The 14,954-nt window shown below is 39.7% G+C and overlaps 1 protein-coding gene across 3 annotated transcripts in view; it reads right to left on the reverse strand.

Annotated features, from left to right (window-relative positions):
- Window positions 1–14,954, reverse strand: part of exoc4 (exocyst complex component 4) — a 140,828-nt gene that overhangs the window by 113,450 nt on the left and 12,424 nt on the right. For all 3 annotated transcript variants that reach the window (XM_030719819.1, XM_030719818.1, XM_030719817.1), the window contains exon 8: window positions 9,413–9,593. In XM_030719819.1, the coding sequence (XP_030575679.1) occupies window positions 9,413–9,593 (181 nt within the window). The remainder of the gene's footprint in view (window positions 1–9,412; window positions 9,594–14,954) is intronic.

The following is a 14,954-nucleotide window of genomic DNA, read 5'->3' on the forward strand; positions in this document are numbered from 1 at the left end:
CAGTGCAAAAGAGCTGTGGAAAATAGAAAGAGCAAAGGCTTATAGGTGGGAGTGAAAACTGAACAGAATGCTAATCAGAAAAGGGAGATAAAGAAAATGAAGAGAAAGACCCATAGAGAATACAAGTACTTAACTAGTTAGTATTTGCTGAGTTAACACATTTAAGTGAAGTTTACAAAGACGGTTGGTTTCCTCACCTCTGCTTAAGGAATCTGACTCACACTGGCAAGGGCACAGTCCTCCGGTCACATATCTCACCAATCTCCCTCCAATAAGCAGCAAACCATCCTTATAGACTTGTTAACTCGCAAAAGTTCTTAACATTTCCTCAAATATTCAAATTATTTCTTTATCCATTATGGAGATGCTTCAATAAGCGTTGGACTGCTCCTTACAAAGTTACTTTGCTGCAAAGCCATGCTAGTGAAAATTTGTCTTTCATTTGTGGTACAACTCAGTTGTGTGATATGGACTAAATCTATATTATACTTACTCTGCAATGTGAAAACTAATTATCAAGAAAAACAGCAAACTACAGTCACCCATGCCATGCTGCCCCTAGTCTGTTCCACACAAACAAGGCACAACCTAGTTGCTTAGCACTGACTATTCCAAATATAGCATTCATGCATGCAAACCTACAGTCCTATCTAACTGAGTGTGTGAGGATGGCACAAACATTAATCATAGGCTGCTACTAATCTATCAAATGTTGGTTCATTAGCAATGTTACAGGTGGTGACAGTTTTGGCCTGTATTCTGTCTCCCCACTAATAAAGTTTAATGTGCTGTAACTGCACTTATATGGAGCAGCATTGTACTGAAGCATTTCATCTTGTTCAGAGATAACGACCCTGATAAATCTAAATTCATCTCTCATATTTATTTTAATACCAAAAAGTAATCCCTCCTCCAAATTTGCTAAACTACTCCTAAGACCTGGATATATTGTACTTGTCTCCATCCTATGACCATGTCAGCCTTATAGTCGGTTTTTCCGTCCTCCGTCTTACCCTTCAGGTCAAGAAACTGAAATCCAATTAAAACTACTATTACTGCAGGCACAGATTCTCTTATTGTCACACATGTTTTACCAAACAGCTCATCTGTGAAGCATACAACAAAGAAAAACTGAAAATAAGGAACTGTAATATAGCTCACAATGGTGGAAGTGCATTTAAAACAGGAACAGCAATAAATACAGATTTGCAGAAGATTAGGATAATTATCCAGAGACAGAGATAGATGGAATCATGTAAAAAACAGTGAGCAACTAGGAGACAACAGGGAAATAAAAGGCAAGGCAAATGCAGTTAAAGTACAAGTCCTTCAGAGTCAGCTCAGGAATGCTCAGCAGCATCACGGCTACTGCCAAATCAAAGAACTTACTCAGTGGCTGCCCACTGAGCATCACAGCAATGCAAAAACTCCCGAGACATTAATTAAGGTATTATTAGTGATGGCCCCAAAGCCCATTTCAAATGGCAACCTTCATTCATGTATTTACCTAACCTCTTATTAAGCTAAGGGTGTAGGGGGGGCATAATGCCAATCCGTTACAGGGTTAACACAGAGACAACCATTCACACACACACACCACATCTTTGCACATCCTCTTTGTTTAAACAGCTCAAGTTAAAAATCAGCCAAATAAATATTACAGCATCATCTTGCTATGAGTTTAGCTTGATCCTAACTATATTAGTTCAGTGGACTTTCACTTTGACTTTCAATAAAAGGTGAGCGAGATGATGGAATAAGGAACCAGCTTGAATTCCCTAAAAAAAAAAATAAAAAAATTGGATTCATGGGAAAATTATGGAACAGAAAAAGGTGGGCTTTGAGTAATGGTTCTTCGTGACAAATAATAAGACTAAGTCCTCAACTTCCTGTCAGCTGGTGTGGATGTTTGTATACATGAGTGGGTGAACATCCAAATTATCTGAGGGGTGACAAAAACATTTTAGCAGAACTTTTCAACCAACATGTGTGGTGCTTCAGTGGCTTGGGTCTGATCCCAAAATAAATCGTTCCAATGTGCTGAGTACAAAGTTAAATTAAAAAGGAGGGAAGTTTAATGGAAGCTGGCCTTTGTTCATTCATTTCCAGCACTCTTGTGTATTTCTTCCTAACTGAAATGTCCTGATGTCACTGTTTATGCTTGGAGTATGTGTACAGTCATCTTCCATTCTGTCCATTAGGGCCCTAACAGCCCAAGAATCAGTTCAATTAAGGAAGCATCATTCAGAGCTTTGCAGGTGAGCACTTGTCATTGTGTAAACTAAGCAGTCAATTGGCTAAAATCAAAGGAATAAATATCACTTCATTTTCCCTCCTTGTTTCCACGTTTCTCTTCTTATTAAGCAATCTTAAAGCAGCCGAGAGAAAAATCTCAACACTTTGTTTCTCTTTTTAAGTCTTTATTGAAATCGGCTGTCTCCCACTAAATCCCTTGGCTAGTGTCTTGTCACAAAACATTGACTGATATCCCTTGCTGCTAGTTTGAAGTCAAAGCCCAAAGTGTCCTTGGCCGTCAAAGAAAAGGGTTCTGTATACACCCGGTATTGATTGTGTTCCAGAAACTTCAATAACCTTCACAAGTTCTGACAGAGCTTCAGCCACAACTACTCTCTCAGCGCTGAACTCTTGCTAACCAGCAGGAGTTCCCACCTGGAGGGGCTGCATCTAGTCAATCTTTTGAAGGCTATCTTGTTGACAGAGGAAAGGAGAGTATGCCTGAGTGTTCACTGAAACCCTTTTTACTTGTCTGTGTCCTTGCTGTGTCCCCAACATGTTCTGAAATGTAAAAACACTAGGTGTATTTATTCTATAAACAATAAATGCCTTTTTTTTTTTTTATTTCTCTTTTAAGAAATATTCCAAACAGCAGTGAATATATCAAAAGAGCGAAGATTAATGGACATTTTAGCAAAGCATATGCATCAGCAATGACATCGGCTGGTCTGCCTGCTATCTTGAACGGGGAGATAGATATTTTTGAATAATGGATCAGAACAGATACCTAACACATCCACAGCAAAAGGTATGGTATTTAGTTTAAGCAGTTTAAGCAGTTTATAGCATGAGCCAGTATTACTGCATAAATACGCCAGTTATCCAGCAAAGGAAAACAGGTTTTTGGGCATTACCTTATATGTGCTTCTTTACACTGAAAGGAAGGTAAACATTTAAGTTGGGTTTTTTTTGTTTGTTTGGGGGTTTTTTTTGCAATGGCCTTGCTGGTTGTCTAAACTGTTACTTTTATCTGAGCCAGAGTTCTTCAATTATTGTCAGTTTGATGGCATTTTTACTGACATTCGTCACAGGCTTCTAGTTCACACTGATCTAAGATAGCGAAGTCAAGGAGCTTTACTAATGCATTTTTTTTCCAAATTCTTTGGAAAAAGTGAGACATACTTTTCATGTTGCTTATTTTTACTAAGATAACTCAGACTTCATCATCTGTTGTAAATAGATGGCTAATTGAACATTTTCTGAATGCACTTGTGCTTCTTTACACTAAAAGGTAAACTTTTTAATTTATTTAATTTTTTCTATTTTGCACTGGCCTTACTGCAGTCTAATTGAGACCTATGTGATTCATGAGCCAAAATCAGGCTGACAACAATCACCTGGGGAATTATTTTCACTTTAAATATACAGTTAAAAAAATGTTGCTTTTAAACTTATCACAAAAAGTAAGGACATTTGGTTGAATGTTTCTTTGTTGGAACAATGCTTCTTGACAATAAATCTTATACTCCTGGACAGCTTGTCTATTTCCCCTTAAATGGTGCCACATTTCTAAGGAAAATGCATTTGCAGGTTGAGCAGCAGAGTTAAGGATGTAAGTTGCACCCATTAAAAACTTGCCAAAGCTTCTCTGCCAATGCCAAACAGCTTATTCTGCTGTTGACTTGAAGTCTGAATAAACAAGACATATTGGCAATTTAACAATTTATTCATTTAACAAACAGGGGCCTCAGTAGCATGTGGAAGAACCACACACAGACACAATGGCCTGGCACATCCTCCTCATGCTGGTCACCAGCTTGGTCACGCACTGCTGTGGGATGGTATCCAATTATTCGACCAGCATCTGTCGCATGTCAGTCAATGTGGTTGTGTTGGTCACGCTGGTGCAGCACGCCCAAGCTGATCCCAGAAGTGTTTAATGGGGTTGAGGTCAGGACTGCAGGCAGGCCATTTCATCCTCTCCACTCCCAAATTCTGGAGGTAGTCTCTGATAAACCCCACTCTGTGAGGGTGAGCATTGTCAAAATTCGGTCCCAGACTGCAGAGATATGGGATTGCCACTGGTTGTCGAATCTCATCTTGATATCTCTCTGCATTGAGATTACCTCGAATGATGACAAGTCTGATTATCAGATGCTCAAAGCATGAGTCAACAGCAGAATAAGCTGTTTGGAACTGGAAAAGAAAATGTGGCAAGTTTTCATGGGCGCAACCCACATCCTCAACTCTGCTGCACAACCCACAAATACATTATCCTTACAAATGTGGCACCATTTAAGGGGAAGTAAACAGGCTTCCTAACAGTATAAGATTTATTGCCAAGAAGCATTATTACAACAGAGACATCATATGCATCAAAACAGCAACTAGCACACTATGTGTACGTACTATACATATTTAAAAAAAAAAAAAAAACAACTTGATTTTCAAGAGGTGGACAACTGTAATAGCCTCATCTGAGACACTGTTTATTTAAAAGATGAGTCACACTGCAGTAACATATTGCATACCCTTTTGCAGCAGAGTGTCACAATCTGCATCAACAAGTGAAGAAAATTATTGAAAAAACATACTTCAGTACTCACTGATTTTTAATGTATTTGATGTGGGGGTTGGGGGAGGGGTCGAGCTGAGCAAGACAAGACTGAAAAACCACGGACATGGTAGACTTCACTCCGCTCCGCAATATATAAATATGACAGTGCTTTGGAGGGCAGAACAACTGTGACACATTGATTAAAATGTTGGGTGAAAACAACGTAGCAATGTCTGTGCTTCATATTTAATTAAAAGAGCTTATTGTCTTCTGGCTGCTCTCTGGCAGTTTGGTTCTACTCATTTTTACTCTGTTGATGAGCTGATTTCATCCAGTGCATATTTAAGCCATATATTTTTCATACAAACAAAACAAACCCCTTTGCAGCAATAAAAAGATTCATTTCTGAATCAGATATGGATTAAGCTATAAGCTCTCTTCCTAATCAGCAGGTAAGTAATCAGGAACAAAAAAGCAGGAGAAAATACTAGAAATAAGTGTTAAACAGAGGTGAGGATATCAGGTGATCATATTAAAGTTTCCTTTTTAAATATTTCAATCTTTATTTAGAGCAACATCCTTCAGTCCACACCGGTTCTAATTTTTATCTCTTGCTTCAGTAGAAAATGTTATTAGTTTGTGTTCCCTTGTGACGTTTCAGTGATCTAGGAATTAGTTCTTTAAGAAGACTGATAGTCAGTGTCCACATTTTCAAATACAGTCCAAAACATCCTCGTATACCGAGAGGAAGCCACTCATTAAAAGTATGATTTGCACTCTCGTCACACAACAGAGGAGACAATGGATGCAGCAAGCAGGCCCACAACCAAAAATCCTTGTAGTATGTGTAAATGGCAAGCTAATTAACAAACTTTTAGGCCTCAAACCTAACAGAAGACAAGGTCAAAGGGTGACAATGGACGCCAACAGCCAAAGTGCTAAATATAGATTTAATAACACTCTCACTGGACTGTCTTGATTAAGAATGTGCGTAAAGGTTTATGAACTGTGAGATTTTATGAACTATGCTACCCAATTACCTGTTAACGTATTGCCACTTCCCTCTAGGTCATAATTCGTATGAAAGTGATGGATTTTCTCACTCGGCATATATAAAATGTTGTTTTGACTGACATTTTAATTCAGACAACACCATATTAAACATTCCAGGCCTGCTTAATTGTGTGATGTTGTCCTGTATTTTTGATGTCAACAGAAACTTATTAAACATTTATGGACAGACAAAAATTCCAGTGAGTTATTTCTTTGACAAAACAGACTGCTTTGAAGAAAAGGAGAGTTTCTGGTGAAAAAAAGAGGGAAAAGATAGATAGGGAGTAGAGTAAGGGCATTTGGTGACATGTGCTTAGAAATGTAACTTCAATGGTGGTGTAAATAATCAATAGATATACTCGCACAGATTCTACAGAGAGCCACTAGAAAAATTGCAAAGTAGCATTTAAAACACTCCTTCTAGCCTCAAAACTACTGATTACCATACAGTCTTTTATGCTTTAAATCAATACTTCCACAGTGGAATAAGCAACCAGCAGAAGCATCTCAGGCTTTTCTGAACATGGATTAGGACCATTACATGCATCCCAACTTTAGAAATCTTGTTTACCTGCTCCCCATTCTAAACCTACTGGGCCCCAGTCACACATTGATGAATGGCATCTCTCTGCCAAGGCCTTGTAACTGGGGGCACCATGTGTTTCTGTCAGCTCTTGCATCTGTCTACTGGTATGTCATGTGGAAAGGTCAACCTGGTTGCTCTCAAAGTGGGGGGAAAAATAACACCCACCAAGAGGTTTCTGTGCCCGTCAAATATGTGAACTGCAATAAGAAGAACAAGACAGGCTGGGATTCAAATAATTTAAGGGCAAAAGGATAAAGCATATTAATACAGCTTTAAGTTTTAACATGTCTCTCTTCTTTTACTGCACTGATACTTTTGCAAATACCGAACTAACAAGATGCCTGAGTATTTCCTCCCTTGGTTGGGATTCTTCCTGTTTGGACCCTTTAACCTTGTTTCTTATTATGTGTTATATAAACACTTTCACAGTGGTGGAGGCTCATATTAAACATGGCCAAAATTTAAAATGAGGTATATGTATATACTAGCTCAGATTTAAGAGTGCTCTAAATTTGCTAACATGAGAAACCCAGGCACCCAGCTAAACCTATAAGCACAAAGACCCCTCCGAACTCCTGCTCTAATTAGGAGGGGCAGCCAATCAGATAAAAGTTGGATTAAAGCAGTAGTTCTCAAACATTCTGACAGGCCCCACTTCAAAACCTGATAAAGGTTCACACTGCACAATTGCTATCAGTTCTTAGCAACGGATTAAATTTCCCTTAAAATTCAACTTTGTATCATGTCTTGTGTCCCACCTACAGGGGCTCTGCATGCCACCAGTTGAGCCCAACCCCATGGTTTGAGAACCACTAGTTTAAAGGAAGCACAGTGTGAACTTAAACTGCTTATTTCAGCCCAGTTTACAATAAATAAGAATTATTTTGAGCTGAGAATCAATCAAAACACCACTAGTTGAGTTAGAGAATAAAAAATATGGATCTAGTCACCATACAAAGGATCACTTTAGGTGGCTCATTCTGCAGTGGAATATTGTTTGGAACCTTACATAAGAATGAGAGTATGCAAAACACAAGTGAAATGCATGAATGAATAACAAAGATCACAACCAAAGTCGAGCTAGTGCTGAGAAAGCTCCTGCCCCTTTGTGGGTCTTAAGGCGTGAGATAAGAACTGGCTCAGTATCTAATAAAATTTAACAGAGCCACTATGGGACCAGTAGGAATTTAATTTCTCTCATTGCTGATATGTGACTCTCTAAGACAGAGTGGGCTAAATGAAGGGGGTGAAAGTGAGTGTGGGAGTTGTGAGAGAGAAAAAGAAAGCCAGATAATGAGATTAAGGAGGAAATTACAAGGAGCAAGAGGGGTATGCACAAGGTATTGGGAAATTGAGAGACTGTAATACAGAGGCAATGGGAATGATGCTGAAGGAAAGAGGAAGGGAAATGGAAATGCAGGATCATAGAGAAAGACGAATGAACAAGCAGGGAAATGGTAAGGGGAAGGAGGGATGGACGACAGGGCTTTTTATTGATACAATCAGTCAGGAAATAACACGAGTGACTGAATAAGAAAACCTCATCTCACATAATGAGTATTCTAATCAAGAGATTACATTATCTCACATCACAGAGCCAGAGGACAGTAGAGGCCCTGGCAACTGGGTATTGGCAGTGGTCGAATGCAAGTGAATGGCTTAATGCCTTATATAATGATGCTAGCACAGCGGAGCAATTATAGTGCATGCCTATGCACATTCACACCCTAGAAAACTCATACACACACCTAAACACGCCTTCATTTGTGCATCTATGCATGCCAGCTGGAAAAAAACTAAAGTAATTGGAAGGGAAGGAGTCCTAGTGCGTGAGATAGAAATAGATGGGCTTCCAATTTAGCATTCTGTCATTTTATTTATTTTTACACTTGTATGATCAGTAATGAAAGTAGCAGTAATCTGTGCAATCAATTACCATGGCAACATTAAATGCATACAGGTAAACCCTTGGAGAAAGTTTCCTCCTTGTTTTATTAGCCATCCATCCATCCATCCTCTTCTGCTTATTCCACTGAAAAAAAATGCTGTGTTCTTATTTTTTATATATGTATTTATAGCATATCTAAGTAGATATATTAGAACAGCCTATTAATATTAAAGAAGCATTTCATCCACTATAACAATATCAGATGCAGACAAGTTCATGCGTAGTTATCCAAAATCCCACAGAAAATGAAGTTGCATTGGTGTGTGTTTGTACCCATTGTTAGCTATAAACACACACTGGGAGACAGACACACACCAACTGTCACAGATTTTCCTCTGAGAGTCACTATAGGGTCAGCTGAACAGCTGCTCACCCCCCTAAACCAATCAAACAGGAGTAAGGATCGGGAACGCAGCATAACTACACACCAATTAAAGAACCTTAAATTAATCCAAGCAATCAAGCCTCCTCTGTATTTTTCTCGAGCTACTTCTTGCTGACAGACTGAATGCCATCCATCACATTGCCGCCTGTTTCTCTACTGATTAATTTACTTTAAGTGAAAGTGCTACAAGAGTACTATAAGGAGGGGTTTGGGGGGAATAAATCTAGAGTGAACAAATCACTGTGGCACTGAATGAAAAATTAAAGCCTGGAGTGTGTGTAAAGAAAACAAACAGGACCAATTTTAAACCAATGAGTGGCCCAATAATGGCTGTATACTTTAAGTTGAGGTACATATAAGAGCCACTACAAGAGAACAATATATCTCAGAATAAATTACAAATCTATTTTCATCTACTGGCCTTAAAGACATGGTAAAGTTAAACTATGTGTTATTTAAGCTCCCCACATATTATAAAAATTGTATTTCTTTTTAATCTTTAGAGCATCATTTTAATTAGGTCTTATTTTTTCATACACTTAATTGTCAGATATCTGCCACAAACTTATGACTTATGCTGAAATGCATCAAGACAATAACAAATATAGTCTTGATGCATTTCTTTGATCACTGCTGCTGCCAACTGACCTGCAGTACAGTCTGGATCTTAGCAGAGACATCTGCTTGCTCGTACAGCTTGATGCCCTCTTCTTGGGCCCCACTGGGACACTGCACCACAATGTGATTCAGGTGGGCAAGCACCACACTGTGAGCTTGGGCCACTGCCTTGAACTTATCGAACAAAAGCTCCAGCAGCTCGAGCAGCAGCCTGCAGAGGGAGCCAGAGAGAGCAGAAAGGAAGAGAGAAAAGGGGAAGGGGGTCAGGAGAGTGAGGAGTAAATAGACACGGGGAGAGGATGGAAAGGAGAAAGTTAAGTAATATTATAAAAATGTTTTCAAACAAAAGACATTGCAGTTACAAAAAAATCTAAAATTGGTATATTTCATTTTTTGATAAAAACAAACAAACTGCAGAATGTTTACTTTAAAAACATTTCACAAAGACTCTTATTGGCTATACAAGCACTAAAACAGAAAACCAGCATTACTTTTGCTGGACACTTTATTTGTTAAGAAAATGCATTTCTTCTGCAGTAAATCCCATGACCTGAGATTTCCATGTAAGTAAAGCAGAGCTGCTGTTGCTGCTCTAAGCCAGAACAAGTTAGCAGCATTATTTCCTCTCTTTGACAAACAATCATAAAAAGCCAACATACCCCACAGACTGACACCTGTAAAGACCACACTGAGTGTTTCTTCACACTCCACATTTCAGGGAATCCATTAAAACTACTGAGTAATACTGATAGTGTTGATAATATTATGATTCAGGTTTCAAATTCCCTTTTTCTAGCATGGCATTATAGCAAAGTTCCTGGAATATGTGATTGTTAATCTGCAATGTATAGACAGCTGTACAACATAAAGGGTGCAAAACGCTGAACTACAGCATATTCAAAATAGCAGGAAATAGAAAAAATAGCTAAGAATCATTATAGAGCCCATTTAACATGACCAATTAATCCAGCAACCTGTTTTCATTTGCAGATTCCTATTAAACAGAGACAAAAAAAAAAAAGTGAGCTTCCCAATCTGGACTTAAATGAACAGCCACTCTCATTACTTCTAAATGGCTCCAGCTGAAGAAGAGAGCACAGCCAAAACCAAACTGACCTTCCACTTGATCTGAGTGCTACAGCCTGGATGGTCTCATCTACACTAATGCTTTCATCCAGACTGCCATATCTACTTTCTGCACAAGGACAAAGCTTTCAAGGTAAAGAGGGAACACAGGTTACATTAGTTGGCTGTGAATGGCTACCTAGTGCAACCAAGCTAGGAAGTGCCAGTATTAAAGTTAAATATAATCACACTATTTGTCTAACATTGGTCGTTTGTGACTGTCCTCTGGCATTTTAATTGAGTTTCCTTCAATTGAAAGCAAATGAAACATTTGTTTCATTGCAATTTATTTCAGTATTTTGCAGCTGGTCTTTTTTGTACTGTTTCCATTTTCAAAGTTTTGGGAAGTTGCCAAGATTTCCCGTGAAGATATAAAGGTAATGGAGAGGCGAGATGAATGTTTCAATAGGGACCATTGTGGCTGGTTGTCTGTCACTACACCCACAGTAACACAAGTAAATGTTATTAATGCAGAGAAACAGAGGAGAAAATCACTACGAGCTACAAGAATGTAAGAGGTTCATGACATGAAGACAGGAGCTGTGAAATGCCAATGAGTGAATGAATCTCTCCCTCCCTCCCTCTCATGTATAAACATGAAAGACTGACGACAAAACGGAAACATAAGATAAATGATATATGAACACCAACCTCAATCATGCATGCATGCATAAAGTTGGATACCAAAAAGTTACAGCTCTGACCTTGTCACTGCTTGTTTCTGTTTAATCCCTAAGCACACTCCAACCACCCCAACCTGTACGCACACAAACACACACCTATCTACGTATAGATGGACAAACAAAGTGTAAACAGTCCTCCTCATTATCTCCCAGTGGAGGCCATCCTAATCCATATTGTCTGTTCTTTGAGACCTCACTTCTCATTTCCTCTCCCGATCGAAGCTGACACACACATGGCTGATGAAGAGCCAGGAGAAATGGCAGGGAGCACACAAGGACATACAGTCTCCGACTTACTAACCAGCAGTAGGACTGCACGTGTTTCATATTGGAAGGACAACAATGGTATCTAAATTAAATTACCATCAGGTTGGTGATAAGTCACAGATAATTCAATTATTGTTAGGGGGTCTAAAAGTGTCAAAATACTCCTCTTGAGATATTAAGCATACCAGGTCATCTCAGTCAAACTGCTGTCATAGACAAATGGACACACAGAGCAAGACTGGATTCAAGTGGAATCAATCTTCCACTGAATGCTACCAGTGAACACTACTAAATGGCAAAAATGAGTCAAAAAAGATCAGAGATGCACACTGAGCCATCCTGTGCTCAATGTGCTTCTCCAGTTTTTTAAGTGTGAATTGAAAATACAGTTTTTAATGTTCTTTTTGTCATTCTAGTACTCCCTCACTTTAAACCACTTCTCTTACTAAGCATACTCAGATTTATTTTACAATGTCTCATGCACCGATTTTATTTTATTTTATTTATTTATTTATTTTATTTTTTTTTTGGGGGGGGGGAGGGGTGCATTAGTACTCGCCTTGTTTCCACTATCATCCTATCAGCAAATAAGACTGCAGTCAATGATGGAAGAAGGTGATGTTTATTTGTTGTGCCCAATGAATTCTGCAGTCTTTATATCTCTGATCTACTTTTAGAAATGTTTATTATTTTATTACCTCTGCCAAGACTGGTTATGTCGTTTGCTAGCATTTGCAAGCATGTGTGCCATTCTGTAGGGGTGTCAGGCGCCTGGGTGGGTCAGTGGTGGAGCAGGTGACCACATGCATATACTGCTCTGTGGTGCGGGCGGCGCAGGTTCGAGTACTTGCCTGTCGCCCACATGTCTTCCCCTATGTCTTTTCCCCATTTCCTGTCTCTACACTGTCAACAAAAGCCGCCATTTAGGAAATGATACTGGTATATGGGGACTCAAAATATCACATTATAGTTTGCACTGAAATATAATGTCACAGTTGACCACAGCTGACCCCTTATCTGATTTTTACTGCACTACCAACTTCTTAAAGTACACTTTGAAAGAGCAAAATGAATGTATTCAAAATACAGTATTATTCCCTTAAAAGTAAATACTGCCCTGAGACTGAGCTGCCTTGGGGGGAGGTTTGCACTCTCAAAGTGCTTCTTGTTAAATTCAGTTATTCAAAATACACTGAAACTAGGACTTGAAAAAGATAATGAAGACTTTTTGGGAAATTTATCACAAGAAACACAACACAATGGCAGCCAGAGATCAGAAAACTAATATCTGGACTTTTAATTGCCTCCAATCCACAAACACCAAACCCCTAAGGTTCTTCCTGAGGGTTGTGGACCCACAGGAGGTGGGCCTACTGGGTGCTGAACCATACCAGGTCTGCCCTTTGTCTTCAGTACTATTTATAACTTTTTCTAGGTGCTGCTAGAAGACTGAGGGTTCCAGTTTGGTGGTGTCCAGATCATGTCTTTTGTTTTTGCAGATGATGTAATCCTGTTGGCTTCAATGATTGACCTCCAACTCTGTGGAGTGTCTTTAATTCTGATGTCATTGTTTTTATCCGGAAAAGGGTGGCTAACCATTCTGTTGGGAATGCCTCAAGTGGAGGAGATCAAGTATCTCACAGTATTGCTCACAAATGGGGGAAGAGTGGAGCAGGAGACAGATTGCTGCAGTGTCTGCAGTGATGCACATGCTGTAACAGCCTGTTGTGGTGAAGAAAGAACCGAGCATGAAGAAGAAGCTAGTCAATCTACAATCCTATACTTACATAAGGCCATGAACTGTGGGCAGTGATTGAAAGAATAATACTACAGATACAAGCACCAGAAATAAGCTTACTCCAATGGGTGCCTCTTAGACACAGGCTGAGAAGTGCAGTCATTAAGGGGGCACTCAGAGTAGAGCTGAGATGGTGTGGTGATCTAGCTATATGATGCTTTTGGATACCTCCTAGGTGAGCTGTTATTAGCATTTCCAACAGGAAGGAGACCCTGGGACTCCCAGTACCCTGCCTCTCACCCCACTACCATGGGGTGAGAGGCAGGGTAAACCCTGGACAGGTCGCCAGTGTGTCGTAGGGCTAACACAGTAAGACCATCCACGTGGGCATTCATGCCTATGGGCAATTTAGAATCAACAATTAACCTAACCCCTACTTTTGGACTGTGGGAGTAAGCTGGAGTTTCCAGAGAGAACCCATGCTGACATGGAGAGAACATACAAACTCCACACAGAAAGGCCCTGGCCAGATGGTGGATTTGAACCCAGGACCTTGTGAGGCAACAGTGCTAACCACCGCCCACCGTGCTGCCCAAGAGAGGAGTTGGAAAGTAAAATAAACTTTCAGTGTGGGTGCTCACTGAGGATGTGAATGAGAACATAAACATCCAAGAGCAAGCCACACACTGCTGTTTATGCTATTAAGCTCTTAAGTGTTGCCTGCTAGTCTGCAGCGCTATAAAATATAGTGTGCAATATTCAAGACCATTGTTCTCTACAAGTGGTACATTGGTTGGAGTTTCCATAGCAACAAGCATTGACTTAAATTGAAGTGAGCATAGGGAAAACTAGGTGTGTACGCATCCAAGTACAAAAACAAACACACACAACCTCAAAGTGTTAAATGCTCACACACGTATACTCATGCAGGCAACTTAAAACAATCAGTGAGCAGTAGAACCAGGAACGAGCTACATGGTAGCCTATTACACTGAGGTCAGATGAGATTCAGTAGGCAACAGAAGAAGTAAGGCAGACAAGGCTGGAGAGAACATCCCTGACAGAAAACAAGACGTTCCTCTTAAATGGTTCAGGATCAGTGGACTGAGACCTGTGCTTCTCAAGTCTGCTCACTGTATGTGTATGTCTGCAGGAGCTGACGTGACTGCTTTTAAAATGTAGCAGCCCTATACGGCAGGTGTGAAATTGTTTGTGTGTGTATGGGTGTGTTTAGCCATGACTTGTCTACGTTTAAAGCAGCAGAGTATCTGTTTTCATGGTCTGAAGCAGGTGTGTCTGCAGTCCTAGCCGCTACTATGTTTCACACCTGGTTGACTGTCTGACTATGAACACCATGGGACTGCATTCACAACACACTGTCTGTTGCCCTTATCGTCAGCTCTAACTATAACTTAAGGACCCAACACCAAAAACACCAAAGTGAATGCTGACTAATCCAATGCATATTAGTGTAATAACTGAAGCGACCACATCAACAAAAATAGCCTTTATCAGTCACTGGGGACAGTGGCCACATTTTATTTGACGCCTTCAAATTTGAGTCTAGGGGGACTATGACTACTACAGAAGAATAAACAAGCAGGCTACCTAATAAAATTGTTATAGATACAATGCTCATGGGAATACAAGTGGGAGCTTTATTAAAGTCTTTTTAAAAGTAAACAACAGGAGCTACACATTGTTGTTTACAATGACCATTTTGGCATATACTTACAATTGCTGGTGGGCAAACATTATC

The sequence above is a fragment of the Archocentrus centrarchus genome, chromosome 23 (genome assembly GCF_007364275.1).
Source record: "Archocentrus centrarchus isolate MPI-CPG fArcCen1 chromosome 23, fArcCen1, whole genome shotgun sequence".
Classification (NCBI taxonomy): domain Eukaryota; kingdom Metazoa; phylum Chordata; class Actinopteri; order Cichliformes; family Cichlidae; genus Archocentrus; species Archocentrus centrarchus.